Source organism: Onychomys torridus, chromosome 22, assembly GCF_903995425.1.
Source record: "Onychomys torridus chromosome 22, mOncTor1.1, whole genome shotgun sequence".
NCBI classification, from domain to species: Eukaryota; Metazoa; Chordata; class Mammalia; order Rodentia; family Cricetidae; genus Onychomys; species Onychomys torridus.
Window position 1 is genome coordinate 293,678 of NC_050464.1, and position 18,388 is coordinate 312,065.

The window sequence follows — 18,388 nt, forward strand, 5'->3', positions numbered from 1 at the left end:
GAGTGAATGCTTTCTGTGTGTCAAGTGGCTTATGTCATTTCACCTACAACCCATCCTGGAGAGAGTTAATAATGTTGAAGGGCAGAAGCCTGAGTCAACGGGACTCTGCCTCCAGCTGCATCTTTAATTCAAGTATTTTCTTTCTGTACCAGCTTGGATCTAGAGACCAGCCATGGGGTGGCAGGTGGCTTATGTGAGAAGGTAGAGCCCACAGGAGCATGACAAGATCGCATCAGGAGGAATGGGATGTTCAGCACACAATAGCTCACATAGTCTGGAAAGGACAATAACTGACAGAGTGACCAAGCCAATGGTTATAGGTAACATAAGCAGGGTGCTTTAGTGTGTCAGTGAGGAGGCAAGGGTGCACTAAGAAGAGCAACCCGTGCTCCAAGAAAGGAAGTCAAAGTACTGTGCTTTCTCTATGGTGCTTTTGTTGAGTCCTGGCTGGGAGGGAGATGTACAAGAAGTAGTAGAACCCACAGATTTACCAGGACATAAGGAAGGGCAGAGAGCAAAGCACAGGGTGGGACCTAGGTTTTGGATAGGAAGAGTAACCTCTCTTCTAATGTGATGGGAGAGAAGAGAGTAAGCAAGATGGTAGGCAGGGTGGGGCTTGCTGCTCTCTAAAGTGGGTGGTATGTTATTTCTACTGGCTTGCTACATACAGATGGAGGGCCCAAGAGAGACAGGGGCTTGGAAACAGATCTGGAGGAGGATGAGTGTGGACCTAGGTAAAACTGAGGTGCTCTGAGCTGTGGACTTGTAGCAGGAATCTTAAAAGTTCTTATTAATAAAATCAAACCTGAGGTCAGTTATTGGGGTGAATGCTGGAAGATCAGAGAAGCAGAACAAGCCACAGTTTTCTCACCTCGCCAGTCCCTCAGCTGGTCTTGTTTCCTCAGTCTGGAAGCTTCTGAGTCCTCATCCCAATGGCTCTCAGCTGAACTGTGCTGCTCCAAAGCCTGAATGCTAAACCAGCCATATGCTAAACTAACTAAATGCTTAACTAATTCTGGTGCCTGGTTTTCACGCCTTATATATCTTTCTACTTTCTGCATCACTCCCTGGGATTAAAGGTTGGGTTTCTGGGATTAAAGGCGTGGGTCACCATGCCTAGCTGTTTCTAAAGCGGCCTTGAACTCAGAGATCCGGCTAGCTCTGCCTCCCAAGTGCTGGGATTAAAGGCGTGCACCATCACCCCCCAACTTCTGCTATAGCTTGCTCTGACCCATTTTCTAGCCACCATTTTTGGTTCTGTTCTAGTGGCTGTCTGTTCTCTGACCCCAGACAAATTTATTTCAGGGAACACACAATATTTCAGGGAACACAATACCACCACATGGACTTCCTCCGGTAGCACCAGCAGCTGGCTCCTGCAGAGGGCTGTGGCTCAAGCTGCTTGGGCAGCATCTGTTCTGAGCAGAGTGTCTGATTTCTCTACAACAGCCCCCAGTTCACGACCATCCGACGAACTGCAATGCTGGAACCTATCTTCAAATCTGTTGTTTAAGAAAAACTCCTAAGGCAGGACATCCCCACTTATGAGGATGGAAGATTGGGGTCCAGGCTTTTCAAAGCTTGTTGGTCACTGAAATCACTCGGCTTTTCTGACACTGTTCTGCTCTGTCCAGTTCAACTGGGACCTCTTAAAAGCCAAACACACAGCTTCTCTGGTGCTGTGACTCTGTTGCCACACCATATAGCAGGGACTTGTAAGATGAGCAATTTGCTACTTCTCTAAGCGTACAAACCAGAGGATGTAATCAGAAGGGGATTTGGAACCAGTACAGAAGACCATCTGGATTAGTCTGTAACTGGCTGCCATAAGTTCAAGTCCACTTCTAGGCCATGTCTTATTGATTCATAACTGACAGCTTCAAAGGTTTTACCAAGACCATGCAAAAATGCTCATCAATGCTTTTAGGAAGCATTCTGAGATGTGCTTCTGCTGCAGACATTTTTATATCTATGACACCAAAATGTGATGATAAAAACTGCCTTTGCAATGGTCCCTCTCCATGTTTCTCCAGGACAGCATAAACCGACGGGAGGCATTCTGCTGAGCATGAAGACCTCATCACAGGGTCTGTGGGTGACTTTGATTTCCACCCTAAGTCATTAACAATTTGTAAAACAGGGATTGGACAGTTTTCTTGAGTTTTTAGCTTCACACAGGACATCTAAAGTGAAAACAAACACTGTCAGTCAGGCAGAAAGACATTTCAGAAGAAAGGGGAGAAACTAACAGTTGTAAGAATTCAGGCATTCTCTGGCAAGATGTGGTGGTGCACACAGTAATCCCACCACTCGGGAGGTTGAGGCAGGGCTGCTAGGAATTTGAGAGGTCGGCATAGTGGCCACATTGTGAGTTTCAGGCTATAGAGTGAGATTCTGTCTTAAGACAAGACAACCACAAACAAGCGAACAAATAAACCAATCAAAGGCAAAACCCAGACTATCTCAGTTCCCTGCCCAGGAGGCATCTTGCAATTTACAAGACATTACTTGATATAATTCAATGATGTCATCACTGCCTTACACATAAAATTTGTTGTAACCCAAAGTATTTCAAAAGAAAATTTCTAATTCCGCTTGATTTTGAGAGAGGGTCTCACACCATATCCCAGGCTGGCCTCACACTCCAGGGAATTCTCCTGTCTCAGCCCCCTGAATGTTGGGATTACAGATGAAAGCCACGGATGGCCTGGCTTGTCTTTGCCTTCTTGAATGAAAAGTTTGAAGCCCACACAAGTTGGCCATTCATCACCTCATGAAATGTAAAATGGTAGTTTTCGTAAAGACCACAGTGTATCTGTTTAAGACTAGCACGGTTTATCTGTGTTCGCTTCCCTGTGGGGATCAATGTTAATTTCTAATAAGTGTACCGGATACTTTTGGTTAGGATGCTGAAGGTTCTTCTACTTCCCATTTTCCCTCCTTAGAATTCGTTTCTTTGGCGGCATACAGAAATGTTGACTCTCCCAGTCCACTTCACTGTCACTGTAGATTATACTCTGAAAATTATTTCATGTTGATGGAACCAGGAAGGCACAGCATAACTCAAAAACACGGGGTAGAAACCCGGATCAGCCTGGCTGAGTGCAAGCGGTTTAAATCCAGAACTCTTGAGGCTTGGGCACTAACGGGTGAAGTATCAAAGCTCTGGTGTCAGAACCGGGATGGGGAGCGATGGGGAGAACCAGGAAACAGGAGGGCGGTGGCACAGCCCCTAACTTTGGGGTGAGATGGAAAGACCTTGGGGCGGGCTGTCAGGCTAGGCGAGGGTGCAGGGAGGAGCCGGGGAGGGAGGGTAGGAGAGAGGGAGGACGCAGCCGGAGAGGGGAGAGGGGCCGGTGGAGCGCAGAGGCCGTCTCGCAGGGCGCCTGGCGGGCGCACCCGGTCCCGCGTGGCCGAGCGTGCCAGCGCCCGAGGCGGCGGCCAGGCTGCCCCGCGCTATGAGGACGCGTCTGAGATGAGCAGCCCACGCGGAGCAGTGCACGCGCGGCTCCGGAGGTCGCTGAGCGAGCAGCTGCGGGATTCCACCGCTAGAGCCTGGGATCTGCTGTGGAGGAACGTTCGCGAGCGGCGGCTGGCAGGTCGGTGTCCGGGGAGCCCGGGGTGCGGGTTTGTCCGGACCACCTCGGTCCGGCAGGGTGCCTGATGGCTGGACTGCGCGCCGGCCACAGAGTCCTCCTCCACTGGGGCGCAAAGGTAGCCGGTGACGGCGTCCCAGGTTGGCGTTTCCACGTGGCTCGCCCGCTGAGCGCTGGCGAAGGTGGCGCGACCCGGTAAGAGCTTAACGATAGCGGCGGAGACCAGGAGTTGGGAGGGAGACAGGTGAACAGTTGGTAAGAGCAAACAGCTGCCCGCCACCAGGTGCCTCTAGGATCTGATGTGCGCATACTGAGAACCGACAGAGAAAGACTTAGGAACCCACTGGCCCCGGAAGATCGAAGGAGAGGCTTTGGCAATTCCTAGCCAAGGGGTCCTTAAGAACCCTTGCTTAGGTCAGAAGGGCTTCCTTTCTTCACCCCACATCCAGCTTGCGTGTTGTGGCCTCAGATGTGTGTCAGCGCCGCAGGAACCATCATCTCCTGGTGGGACCACAAACACAGTGAGTGGTCCTGAGTGGTCCGGGCACCCCATACCTGTGGTCACTGCTGTACACATGCCCAGGAGGACAAGGTCACCCATTCCACCAGGTTCAAGGGCAGTGCACTAGTTAAGGCCTCCTTTGCCCAGCGAGAGCTGCTGGAAGATCCTTCAGGAGTTATGAGAAAGTGTGACTAGAAGGGTTCTGAGATGGTCTTGACTTGTCTTCTGATCTTGTCTTCTCCAGTAGCAAGCATCCATGGGTGTGGAAGAGAATCCTAGAAAGGAGGGTATAAAGCCTGGCAGAAGGAAAGGATGCCACGGGTGAAACCGGCTTGACCTTGGGCTCCTCCTTCTCCTGTTTAGCCTACAGAACAAGCCAGCAGCTAGTGCTCTGCCCTCAGAGCCAAGCCACCACATTCCCCCCAGAAGCCCGGAAGCATTCTGGGTCAAATGCCCCAGCCCAGGTCACTTTGAATAGAATGCCCTTATCAAACTAACTCTGAAGAAGGCATCGTGAATGATTCCAACACTCAGTGTAGTAAGCCTTAAATGTTTACCCCAATTTTCTCTCCAGCACAGTGGCTCTATTTAGTAGGCACCCAACAAATAAACAGACTTTTCCTTTCCATCGGGACCCAGAAATAAATTGTGGTCACCTAGTAGTTTGGACTGTTGATTTTTAAAGGCCTATAAGCACGTTAGACCCTTGTGAGTAGCGGTTAATAACCCACCCCGCCGGACCCCCCCGTGAACCTGTGCGGTGTTTTCCTGTTATGTTAGTTTGTACCGTCTGTGGGATGGATGGTGTCAGGAACCTTCTGTGGAAGCTTGCTGCTTCATACACCGGAGGAGGACTGCGGAGGACTCTTCAATAGCGTCTGTTAATTCTGTGGAGTTTGTTAAGTCTGTAGAGCCTCAGGAAGAGAGAGGCTCTCCAGGAGGGTTGTCAAGACTGAAACCAACAAGGACCACAGCTTATCTCCAAAAGGAGAATTAGGAAGGAACAGAGTGCTGTAAAGACTTGCAGAATATGTTCACTCGAGTCTTAAATTTGCAGTTAAGGCAGTGGGGGCAAGGGCTAAAAACTATAGGTAGAGATTTGTAAGACCACGAATATGAAGTTAGATATTACGGCTGAACGTAGCTTCAGAACGTTAAGTGTAAGCGTTCCTTCAGAGGAGCGCAATTAATTTTTGAAATAGTGGTATGAGGTTTTAAAATGTTTAATCAGAATATTAATATCTGCTTCCTGATAATCTTCTCACCACCCTGCTAACAGCAAATGCCAGGAGGTTATTCAACTAGGACCAGACAATTCTCTGTAAAGTGGACTTCATTCAGCTGCTGGGCTGCTTGCCACAAAACCAAGCCAACCCCATGAAGGAGCTTTTAGATGCAAATTGATTTTCTTGGGTTTTCTTGCTAAAGTAGCTAAAATATGGAACTTTGGCCACAAGACACTGAAATACTTAAGTTATTAATGTTGGCATCAATTCCAGGGGAAAGTGCTCTCCACTGGTGAAAGTCATCTTTATAAGACTCAGTTCACAGTATCAGAGTACCAGACCAGAGGGCCATATCCCCAGGGAGCATGTGCTCTGAGAGCGACACTGTGGGGGCTTCTGTCTTGTTTTTTTAGGGGACGTTATTTTGTTTCCTTTATTTTTTTTTCTGGTAAATACAAGTGTTGTGCCAGCTTTCTTTAACTTGTTGGGCTGTTCCCCTTGAACCTAGAGGGCCAATGCTGAAAGCGCTTTGTAGCACACTTGAGTTGGCTAGCCAGAGCACCCACAAAGTATCAAAATCGAAGGGAACCCATGTTCTAACTTTGAATTCTTTGTGAAAAGTTTTCCCCTCAGTTCAACAGAAGGGCAAAAAAGGAACACAACTGGATGAAAAAAGAAGTAAAAAGGGGTACATTAAAAAGGGGTACATGACTGCCCCGAAGATTTTTATTATAGATGTAAGCGAGCACACAGGCAGAGGCATCTGGAAGAGTCCAGAGTGAACATGACCAGCCGACTGAACAGGGCTATGTGGGGAGAGAGCAGAACCAGAAGCCAAGAGGCCAGGAGGCGAAGAGACCAAGGGAAAAAGGACCATGTACCTGAAATGGCTGGGTTTTTAAAGGGTCAGAAAAGCTAGGGAAAGGGAAATCCAGCCAGTCCCTGGGCTGGGGTTTAGGGTAGAGGATGGGGTATGCCAGCCAGGCAGACCCAATAACAGGTAGGGACTGAAGGGTGCTGGGAGGGCCTGGTGGCCAGTGTCAGCTTGGATGTGTTAATAGGCACCTTAGCCAATTTTCTGAGCTTGAGACTAAGTGTAAGCATAGCGAAGCCTGTGGATTTCCACGCCATGTGAGCATACATAAAAAGAAAAACACATTTCCTAACCTAGGTCGAAATGACGTAAATGAATCAAGTAATGAGTGATACCAGGGAGTTCCTGTCCAGAGACAGCAGGCCCCACTCCGGGCCTTTCCAGTGCTGTGGACAGAAACAGCTGAATGAGCTCCCACTACTCGGGCAAATTTACCAGTGCATTCTTCCTTTCCCACAGGATTCTAAGTCCCGTGGGGCCAGAAAGAGATTTCTTCATCTGTCACATCCATATTCAGTACCACATTGACAAAGCTGGTCTGTTCAAAGCAGGATTCAAATTCAGGTAATCAGATATTGGAGGCCATGCCGTCCGTCCGAGCCTATGTCCTAGGCTTTGAGAAAATATGGAGGCTGGCAGAAACATTCTGTTACTGCAGTTGTACTTAAAACCATATCAAAAAGAACCTGAAAACCTGCTGCTTCTCCTCTCCCAGACAAGCAAGGGTAACCCTCTGCACCCCACCAACCTCATCCCCAAATCATCCCACCGCATGGTTAGTATATGAGCTTATAGAGGTTTGAAACAAATCAGTAGTCATACATCTTGCTTGTTGGAGCCTGTAGGTGTTCACCCCACCCGACATCTGAGCAAGGGCAGTTGTAAACTCTAAATGAACTACCATTCCTTCCAGGTAGGTGAGCGACGGGTCCTTCAGTTCCCCAGTTCTCCAGTCAGCCACTGCGGTGACAATTCTCTGTGCCTACAGCGTCATTAAGTTCTTTAGACCAAAGCACACCCATTGCCCTCTGGCTGTCCTCAGCCCTTGAGCTACTTTTCAAATGTTAATGACTGAGGAAAATCCCAATGGCTTGTCTAAGACTTCCTTCATGTACTGAAGTCACCAGCGTTTGATTCCCCTATACTCGCATAACAATATTTAGGGAACTAGTATGTTAATTGATACCAAGTCTTTTGCTCTTTTTTTTTTCCCAGTAGTCTCCTGTTAAATTGTTTCTCTGAGCCACAGGAAGTTAAACTGCTACCAAGAATATACTAACTTATATTAGTTTAGTCTCAGCTGCGTAAGAAACCGTAATCCCAGCAAGTTTCGGTGGGTTCTTGTTGAGACAGGTTTCTGTCGCACGATGTAAACACAGATTGGGACTTCAGTGCGAAGCAGGATGAAGACTAGAGCATGGCCCATTAAACGTTCCTCCTGACAATCTAACTGTGGGCCACGGCGTCACAAGGACCGAATGGCCCCAGCGGATCCTTTTCATGCCATCTTCTCCTACTGACACTTCAGCTTGAGGAATAGGCTCGGCTGCCCTCACAGGGTTTTGTCGTTGCTGCTGCTGCTGGGATGGCCCTGAAATGTGCTTAATATTCACAGTAACAAAATCAAATGACCGAATCAAAAGAGGGCTTATCGGCTAGACCGGCACTCTCAACCTTCACCACCCGCAGGATCACCTCAGCCTTTCAGAGAGCCTGTGCCCAAGCCCCTCTCTGACACTTTCATTCAGTCAGACGTCCAACGGCGTGCAGCTGGGGGTAAGAACCACTCACTTATATTAAGTTCCCCCTATAACTCATGAAATGTGGATCCCAGGAATCCTAATGCTCAAAATCTGAAATGCTCCAAATTCTGAAATAAAAAGAAAATGGCCACAGGTGGAACATGCCACCCCGCCCTCAGGAGGTGCGCTGCAGTCAAATGTGTGTGTACTGCACAGCTTCCTCAGCATCCCTAAGGGATGGAAGATTCTGGAGCCCTTTCATCTTAGTTATACAAGCTTTTATCCAGCATGAAATTATGAAACACATAGATTACATGTATGAGATAGAGATGAAGCATGAATGAATTGTAGATTCGAGTCCCATCCCTAAGACATCTCATCGTGTATATGTAAAATATATTTCAAAATCTGAAGAAAATAAAAAGACCCCAAACACTGCCAATCCGGAGCATTTTGGCTGAAAGATACTCAAGCTCTTTTGTAAGAACCTAAGCAAAATGAGGTAAGAGTGAGTTTATCCCATTACAGAAAAAGAACACAACAAAAGACACAGAAAGTCAGCTTGCCTGGAGAACAATGGAGAAGATGGGAAAAGAGAATCTATGAAAGGAAATGACAGCAGACACATGGCCAGGAGGAAGCTAGAGGCTTAGGATGGGCTGGCTACAGGGGAGGGGAGAGAAGTTTGGCTTTGAGTCTAAAATGGACCTCATGAAGAGAAAGGGGTAAGACCAAGTAAGTCACCACCAACAGTGGTGCAGCTGAGGCACAAACCAGGCATGCATGAGGGCGATCTTGGTAGAGAAGCACGGATGGATGGAAATAGGGGGTGTCGAAAGGGGCATCTGTGAGGTGCCTCAGAACTGGAGACACCACGTGACCAACAGGTAATGGAGGGAAATGCTGTTGGCTGAGACGGGACCACTGGCAGGTTTGCACCGGGAGAGGAAGAGCCAAGCGTTCTCTGTCATGTACCAGCCGCAGGACTTGGGAAATGCCTATGTGTACATGCAAGAGCCAGAGACGTGGGTTAGACGCAGCTTTGAGATGTGTTACATTTGTTTCCCCTTACCTGCCTAAGGCATCTGATTGGTCTAATGGAGAGCTGAATGGCAGTAGCTAGGCAGGGGAGGGACGGGTGGGGTTGACAAGCAGAGAGAATGAGTAGGAGGAGGAATCTAGGCTGGAGAGAGAAGAAGGAAAGAACAAGGGAGGAAGGGAGGGCCACAGCCAGGAGCAGAAGCCAGGCAGCTGCCAGCCGGACATGAGAGACAGTGAGAATAAGACATACGGAAGGAGAGAAAGTAAAAACCCCCGAGACAAAAGGTAGACAAAGAGAAACAGGTTAAGTTATAAGAGCTAGCGAGAAACAAACATAAGCTAAGACCAAGCATTCATAACTACTATAGTCTCTGTGTCATGATTTGGGACCTACTACAGTGAATAATCTTTTATGAGAGAAACACTCATTTGACACTAAAATTGTTGATAAATTTAATAATAATGAGAATAAATTCCTCATTACTAAAGTGCCTTTTAATTTAAATTTTATATTACATATTAAAAAAATAGGATATTTTAAAAAAATATCAGGAGGAATGAATTTTCAAGGTTGCCCTCACCCAACGCTTACAAAAAGAAAAACATAGGAATTCCATAATTAGCTGGGCGGTGGTGGAGCACGCCTTTAATCCCAGCACTCGGGAGGCAGAGCCAAGCAGATCTCTGTGAGTTCAAGGCCAGCCTAGTCTACAGAGCAAGATCCAGAAAAGGTGCAAAGCTGCACAGAGAAACCCTGTCTCAAAAAACCAAAAAAAAAAAAAGAAAGAAAGAAAGAAAGAAGGAAAGAAAGAAAGAAAGACATCCCATAACAAGTGGTCCCAGCACAGAGTCGGCTGTGGTTACTGCCACTTATTAGGTCCTTATATAAACCAGGAAAGCGTGTCCTGCTGGACAGGAACAGTCGACAAACGAAGTTCAGTAGGAAGCTTTTGCACGTGGACTTTTCCAGTGCTGCATCCAATAACTGACATCACCAGTTGTACTTCCTTTACCCACAAATACGTTGGTTGCGATGACATTTCTCAAGGGAAAACAGGTAACCACCAGCCTACAGTTCCGTGTTTGCAAGGAGATTCACTTAAACTTGGCCTAGCCTGATTCAAAGCTGAGGCTAGCCCTTAGGGAGCAGTGTCCTCCTGCACTTGGAGCAGAGAAAGACCATGATAGTTGCTGGTCATTCCTCTGAAAAAGAATCAGGGTCCCGCTAATTGTCCGAGGCTCCTCCAGAAGGCCATCCCCAGCGCCCTGTGGTGTGGACGTGTGTGAACTGTCAGGAATCATGAAGTCTCCTTTGTGCTTTTTGAATTTTTTTTATGTCAAACACAACACTTATCAAGAAAAATCTGCCTGGTGACCTTGTGGTTTTCTGGGGATTCATCCACGGGGGTATTTCTATTCTGCCCTTGTGCCAGTATATGATTTTACAAAATGAAAATAAAAGTGGTTTGGAAAATATCACAACATTCTCGAGGCTTCTTCAGTAGGTGAAGCTGAAGGACAAACATTTCTATCACGTTTGCAGTCAGTCAGCATAGAGCCATGAAAATCACATCCTCATCAAAGCGCGTGGGGACAGACTCACACGATCTGAACCCATTTCATGGTTGTCTCCTTGCAAAGCTCATAACTTTTATTGTGCCGCTCAAACCACTTACCTCATACTTTTGGCCGGAAATGGAGTGAGCTTCTAGAAACTGCAAAGGATGGTATAAACCGTGTAGCAACTGCACAGTATCGCGTCTGCAAACACACTAAACTGGGTCAGGCTCTCAGGCCGTATCTTTCCTCGGTCACATTTTTAGCTGTGATAAAGGCCTCAGAGCAGCATGGCTCTGTGTTGCAATCATTTCCACAGTAGACTATATTATCTATATTACACTACTGCACATGGGCTCTTTTTGAGCATTCCTTTCTCTTTCTGCATGAGATTAAATGAAAAAGGACAGCTAGAGCGGTGGTTTTCAGCCTGTGAATTTCGACCCCTTGGTCGAACAACCCTTTCACAGGGGTCGCCTAAGGCCACTGGAAAGCACATACATTGACATTACAATTCACAGCAGCAGCAAAACTGCAATTGTGAAGTAGCAAAAATAATTTTAGGGTTTTGGGTCCCCACAACATGGGAACTGTATTAAAGGGTCTCGGCATGAGGAAGGTTGAGAACCACTGATGTAGAAGGACCCCGTAAGACACAAGCACATTCACTAACAATGGTATTAAGTTGGAGAGTCTTCATAAGTCTCAGCCTCACTCTAGAAAAAGTAGAAACATTTTCAGGTGCCTTGAAAATGTTTTCCATTAAAATTCAATTTTCATTATTAGAACAACAACCTCAAAATACAAGTATACGATCTAACCCAGAAAATATAACAGGGCTAAGTTATACTATTATCCCTTTATGGGATGTGTGGGTTATCATAAAATCATGAAGATGGAGAGACAATGCCCCCTCCTTTCCTGGATATGGAAGATATCGATCACAGAAATCTTTGAAAACACTGACAGACAGAGCACATCTCCTAGCCACAAGGAGTTGTCTTCCTGGCCTCGGGACCTATAGCATCTTTTTGTTGGAGGCAAGAGAACATTACATAAGCAATAGAAAATGAGGAACAGAGCGAAAATACGTTTAAAGAGGAGTGTTTGGATATTTCCAAGTCTTACAGGCTGTCTTATTCTTTCTGAAAAGAAAAATAAGTTTCCTTGTAGTGAGACTTTTCTTGTGGGCCTCCAGCTCACAAATAACCAAGACTTATTTCTAATTATGAAAGCTCGGTCTTAGCTTAGGCTTGTCCCATAGCTCTTATAACTTAAATTAACCCATTTATTTTAATCTATGTTCTGTGGTGTGGCTTGTTGCCTCATCTCTCCATACTGCCCATATTGCTTCCTCCAAGTCTGGCTGGTGACTCCAAACCTTCTTCTTCCCAGAATCCTCTCTGTCCCCAGAAGTTCTGACTAGCTTCTTCCTGCCTAGCTATTGACCATTCAGCTCTTTATTAAACCAATCACAGTGGCACATCTTCACACAGTATAAAGGAATACTCCACAAGATTTCCTAGTAAGTGATTTCTAGCTCTTAAATCAAAAACAATAGTGATGTGAGAAACTAAGTCTTAACTCTGCAGAGCAGAATCAGAGACATGGAAGAGGGGTTGGAGCTGTTTGGGACATCACATGTAAAATCACTGTATAATGGAGAGTCAGCGCCATGAAATCAGTGTGATTCAGTTATGAGAGGATTGGCATATTTGTCACAGCTATGTCTACAGCACTGGGAGCCATGGTTGCTTGGTGTCCCCAGTGTGGTGTTCTTTAACTCTTGACTCATAGAAAACTTGGTGTGGAGTTGGTGGCGTTGGTGCACAACAGAAGACCCTGTCTGGGCACAGCACCATGTTCTAGCAGCTGGTAGAGCAACTCCCTGAGTTTGAATCCTAACTTTGCTACTTAAGCTGCAGGTTTGGTGTCAAAATGTACCTCAGCATCTTAAGTTCCCACGTGTTCAAAAGGGTGGCTAAGCATAGAACATACTTCTGTGCTGTTATGAGAACTGAGTGAATGAATTATCTACAAACAAACAAAACTAGTTCATGTCTGCCCCCTAATAAGCACTACATATGTGTTAATTTAGGAAAGGTATATCTGAGGTATGAAGTGCCAGAGACATAAGACCTTGGCAATAAAAAGATTCTTTTAGCACTAACCGGAAACCATCTAGCCCTTCAATTCTGGATTCATCAGCTTGTCCCTCTATGTGTGGAGCCAAGGGTTAGGACCCTTAGTCTTGTTGACCTTATTCTGACAGAGATGCAAACAGTCAGTTGCTGAATATGTTAGCATGGATGGTAGCTTCCTAATCAAGTCCATTTCTATTTTAATGTGCTCATCTATTATGCTAATATTTTATCTTTTTGAAACATGATCAGTTGTGATTTGTTCGTTAAAAAAAAATTACCGTTAACTTTGGAATTATGCAGCCAAGAGTCCTTCACATGCCCTTAGCCTGACTGGAATTTGATGAAAATCTGATGAAAAGGAGAGAGGTGTTGACTAGATAATCTTTAAGGTCCCATTTAGCTTTTCGATGAGGCTTTATCACTAGACAGAAGAGTAAAGTAAACATCAGATAGTTTAGTCCCTCTTCTGGAGTTCTGTGGGGTTGTCTGATAGATGAGAGAGGGAAGAGGCCCAGAGAGCACCTTGGCTGTCCGTGAATGGCTCTCCCATGCAGTTTTGGTCTCGTAGCACACAGCAGCAGCAGCATCTCACAGCAGCTCCCTTCTAGAATTGGAAATACATTTGCCAGAATCAAAGAAGGAACAGGAGAGAATGCTCCAGAGTCTGGGCCTGCAAGCACCCCTAAAGTCTGGACAACAAGCTGAGACAGGGCTCCGCAGGCCAAGGCGCCTGCTGCCAAGTCTTAGGACCTGTGTTCAATCCTCAGAACCTACACAGTGGAAGCAGAGAACCCACTGCTGAAAATTATTCTCTGACCCCCAACATGCATGTACCCGCAGACCCTGCACAATAGTCATGCAGGGCAGCTTAGCTTCTGGGGCATGCCTCCTATACAGAAATCTGTAACCCCCCCCCCACACACACACACACAAACTCATCACCACTCGACTTAGTATCCTTCTGTTAATATTCTGAAACTCTTGAAAACAACTGAATTCCCATTTTAATTTTGCACAAGGCCTTACATAATAAATAGTCATGCACTAAATTCACCTTTAAAAGATTGGTTGTTCCATTTTATTGTTTGCCGAGTCCAACACCATCATGGGGTACCAATGTTACCCTTGATTGTCACAGTTATAATGACTATAATTTATTTATTAGATATATCAAAGCCTTTTTTTTTTTTTTTTTTTTTTTTTGTGGAGCTGAGTATCAAATCCAGGGCCTTGTGCTTGCTAGGTAATCACTCTACCACTGAGCTAAATCCCCAACCCTGTAATTTCTATTTTTAAAGTATGTGACTTAGAGTATGTCAGGAAATTGGGACAAGGCACAATCCGTGGTGTGCTAGGCTTTCAGATCCATGTTTTGAAACTTTTTAATTAAGTTGTTTCTTGATTAAATATTTACTTATTTTACAATGCCCATAACAGATTAATTCATTAAATCGCTTCTATTTAAACCATTAGAGCTATTTCCTGTGCAGCTTTCCCCTGTGGTGCTCACCCAGAAAAGGAAATTAGCAGCAGTCACAAAGCCTCTCACTTGTCACCGGGGGTTTCGGACCTCTCTGCCAATGTTTCATTATGTCCTAATGCGCACCGGTCTCGGAAGGAGTACCAGCAGCGATGGGGTTAATCTCCCACCTTGCACAGGTCACATCTTCCTTTGCCAGTAGCAACTATACCCAGAGCTCCTTGTTTGCCAGTCTAGAAAATGCAATCATTTCCAGCCAATTAAGAAAATAGTGCAAGGGGCTGGAGAGGTGACCCAGCGGTTAAGAGCACCACTGCTCTTGCAGAGGACCTGGGTTCAGCTCCCAGCACCCACATGGTGGGTCCTAGCTGTCTGTAACTCCATTTCCAGAGTATCTGATGCCCTTTTCTGGCATTTATTGGCATCTGCAGGCACATGGTACATGTACATACATGCAGGCAAAATACTCGCACACATAAAATAAAAATCAACACATCTTTTAAAAATAAGAACATTTTATTTTTTCTTGCCCTGAGTCGTCTATGAACATATTTAAATACCTCTGAATAGTCACACAAATAAATAGGCAGATCTAACTGGCCGACAGTAGATGTTAGCAGAAAGCAATAGGACCCTGCCCTCAGGTGGGCACAGTGTGATCCAGGAAGAGAAGCTAGCAGCAGTGGTTTTTGTGTATCTAGTTCTGAACACAAAGGAAGTATGAGATGTGTGGCTGCTTCGCAGAAAATCCCTTAATGAGTTTTACATTTCAGATGAGGGATACTAAGCCTGTAGTAGATTTGACAGTCATAGCACCATCCTCAGTATTGGGAATTTAAACCACTGGACTGCTATTGAAAAGTTAATGTTTGATCTAATGATTGACTTTCATGGCTGTGTCTGTCTCTAGGCTTTCCCAGAGACATGCCAGCTGCCCCAGCTTAGTACCAAGGATATAGAAGCTATACACTGCGTTTTCAACCAGTGAATGTGTTGATGATATCATGCTATGAACAGCTACCTTGCAGTGTGCCCTACTAAATGGCAAACACTATGCTAAATATTTTCCTTCTTTTCTTATTTAATGCCCAGACATCCTGGTAGGAACCACCAGGGCAACTGTTAACATGCACAGAGTTTTACCGCCTTGTAGAAAAAAGGCTTCTTCATAGACTGATGATGTAGACAGAAGTATACTTCCTCTGAGAAAATGCAAACCCTAGGCATGGGCTCAGTGAATACATCTTACCCTAGGCAGTTTCAGACTCATGACATCCATAAATACTCTGCCTGGGGTACAGCCCGAAAGTTGTGTGTTCTGCTGCCTTTCTCACTTCCTAGTGGTGAAGCCAAGGCCTGGAGAGGTCAAGTGACTTGCTCAGTGCACACATTTGTAAGACTCAGAGGGTACAAAGACCCAAACCCTGTTCTTAGTCTCTAGCACTGAGAGAGTCATGACATTTCATGGGTGTCTTAGAGACAAGGGTGGTACTACTTCCAGAGCGCAACTGCTTCAAGACAACCCAGAGTGTAACTGAGGGAGTTGTCCATGGCACTCTGAACAGTCAATTGATAGGCTTGGTGATATAATATTTATTTATACGAGCCCTTTAATATTTCAAATGGATTCCAGCCAAAAAACATCTTGTCCTCATCTTTCTTTGTACTCAAAGAACCACAAAACATTAAGATTTGCAGAAGCCTTATAAAATTATCTTGACTTAACCATTCATGCTAGAACAGCCAACTGAACCCAAGGAAGGTTAATCCCTTCCTGTCACCTATCAACAAATCTGACATTGCAGCCATACTCTACATCATACTAAGTGACTCTTGGGATTACAGGTGACTTTAGACTTGACCACTCATTTGTAAGCAAATGCTTGTTTTCAAAGTTTGTCTACTAGAGTACAGTGTCTTTGAGAGAAAAGTACCATCTTAGCATCAGGAATAAAGCCTTTGCAGTGATGCTAATTTTACAAGGGTTTGTTGGCAAACTATCTGTGATTCAGTGATGGAGTAAAGGGAAAGCTGCTGGCTAAAGGGTATTAAAAGCATCTGCCTCCTCCCTCCTAGATGCTGAGGAGTCCCTGGTGACTCCTGACTTGCTATGATGCCACCCCCAAGAGTTTGACATACTTGTCAGCTTTATAGATTTATGTAGATAACATTTCTTTATTTTATAGCCTCTTAGTACACTATTGGAGCTTCTCATAACTAAAGGAAACAAAGACTCCTGTTATTGTGTATGTTCTGCGACACTATTCCTGGGGAGACACAAACAAACATCTAGTCTACTCACCTTAGATAAGGAACCAATGGCAAATCAAAGTACTGATATCACCAAAGTCCAACTTGATGGAATGAGTTTTACTGAAGTTACTTACAGGAATATTAGTGAGAAGGTACTTATAGGAGCATGAATGACACAAAGGCATCACAACCAAAGCCCACCCTCGCATGAGGAATGGCCCATAAAACCTGAAACAGTTCAACAGACTGGAGAGTATATTTTCCAGGTAGCTTGGGATAAGTGAGCTGCTTCCAAGCAGCTGGTCTGGTCTCTGGCTTCCAGGTAGGTTGGTTCCTCTGAGATTATCTTTCAAAAGTCTTTATTATTTATATAAACTTGGATAGGGAGGGTATTAGAAAATCTGTTCAGTTTCAGGGACTTCCTGAAGCTTTTGAGTTGTTCTTCTCCAGACATAATGTTTATCCTTGCTTTAGAACATCCTGTGTCTTTAGGCATTTTCCCTTGAAGATGGAAGGTTTTATCTTTGGGGGAAATTGTTATGCATCAGATCAAGGTGAAGAAAATGGACAAGCCATAGTTGATATTTAATTAAGCATCTCATTTATCTTCTGTCTAAGATGCAAAAGTTTCTTAGGGGCCATTTTCAGGTATGATAAAGGAACTAGAGAAAACAACATAGATTAAAAAAAAAAAAAAAAAAAAGATCCCCAAGCTATTACTTTGTTTTCAGGATACACCAAGATTCTCATTAATTTATCCAGCAAATATTTATTAGTACCTAGTAGGGAAACACAGCCCCAGCTTTTGGTGATTTAGTGTTGAACACAACAGACAAAATCAGTGTCTTTACATGGCTTCCATTTGATGGGTAAAGACAGAAAATAATAAACACATTATTGTGAGTGTTAGCAATATCATGAAGGAAAAAATGTCAAGGAACTGGAGACTGGAGTGGTGCTGATTTGGTTCTAACGGTTGGGATTCCTGGTTCTGATAGTTAGATTCCTGGTATCTTGGGCCGTTTGGATGAATAAACAGGACCATAGACTGGGTGTTAAGATGGGGAAGAAAAGTCAATAGAAGCCACGAGTGTAAACAAGAGATTTTAGGGGCTTCTGAGAAATACTTCTTTGTTTTTTAGCTCAGTTATGCACAAAATGTTTGGTTGCTGGTTTTAAGGCCTAAGATTTGATGAATGAGGAAGAAATTGGTGACTGATGCTCTGTTACAGGAGGCTTTTTTTTTTTTAAGCTCATTCACTTGGACATCTTAAGTGGAACTAACTAAGCAATTTGTCTCTCAGATACCCAATTGGAAAATCACCCCCAACAGTTGTGCTTAAATGTAACTGAAATTTTGAGTGAATATTCTATGCCAGATTATCTTCTGTGCTTTGCATTCAGAATAAAAACATGAAAAAGCATACTCTAAACTTCAAGGATGAGTATGGCGGTCACAAAATGAGAAAGCCGTTGAGGAAGAAGTAGATTCGGCAAAGGAGAATCTTAAGATCACACCCCACAAAGGAAGGACAGGGTTCATGCAAAGAAAGGCAAGAAGCTGCATCAGTAATCCCTCCATATTGTGGAAACTCAGGTACAAGAAGGAGAGGAAGCTAAGAGGGAGAGGCAGGCATACCACAGGTCAGGACCTTACATTTTGTCTTCTGCCCACGGCAGGTAGTCTGTAACTTTTTTAAAGTAAATTTTGATCATGGGTGATTGCCAGTTTAACGACTCTCTGATTGTGCAAAGAAGACATTCCGTCCATTGAACTCACTCCACAAGGTTTGAATTTTGCTCTTTTCCCTGAGTTATGTGGTCACAGTCTCTCTTAAGATGCTGAGCAGCAGCCAGGAGCTCCCAGGCACACAACATTGTGGGTGTGAAAGCAACTCATCCTTGACAACAGATATCATCAATGTTGTTGGGTTTTGTTTGTTTGTTTTGCATTTTGGTACTTGGTGTTTTCC

At 44.8% G+C, this 18,388-nt stretch overlaps 1 protein-coding gene across 2 annotated transcripts in view; it reads left to right on the forward strand.

Annotated features, from left to right (window-relative positions):
- Window positions 1-18,388, forward strand: part of Stard13 (StAR related lipid transfer domain containing 13) — a 264,924-nt gene that overhangs the window by 51,887 nt on the left and 194,649 nt on the right. The window contains exon 1 of one of the 2 annotated variants that reach the window (XM_036171924.1): window positions 3,337-3,599. The exons of the other annotated variant lie outside the window; for it this stretch is intronic. Within the exon in view, the coding sequence (XP_036027817.1) occupies window positions 3,476-3,599 (124 nt within the window). The 5' untranslated portion in view covers window positions 3,337-3,475. Of the gene's footprint in view, window positions 1-3,336; window positions 3,600-18,388 lie in introns of those variants that run through there. 2 annotated transcript variants of the gene reach the window in all.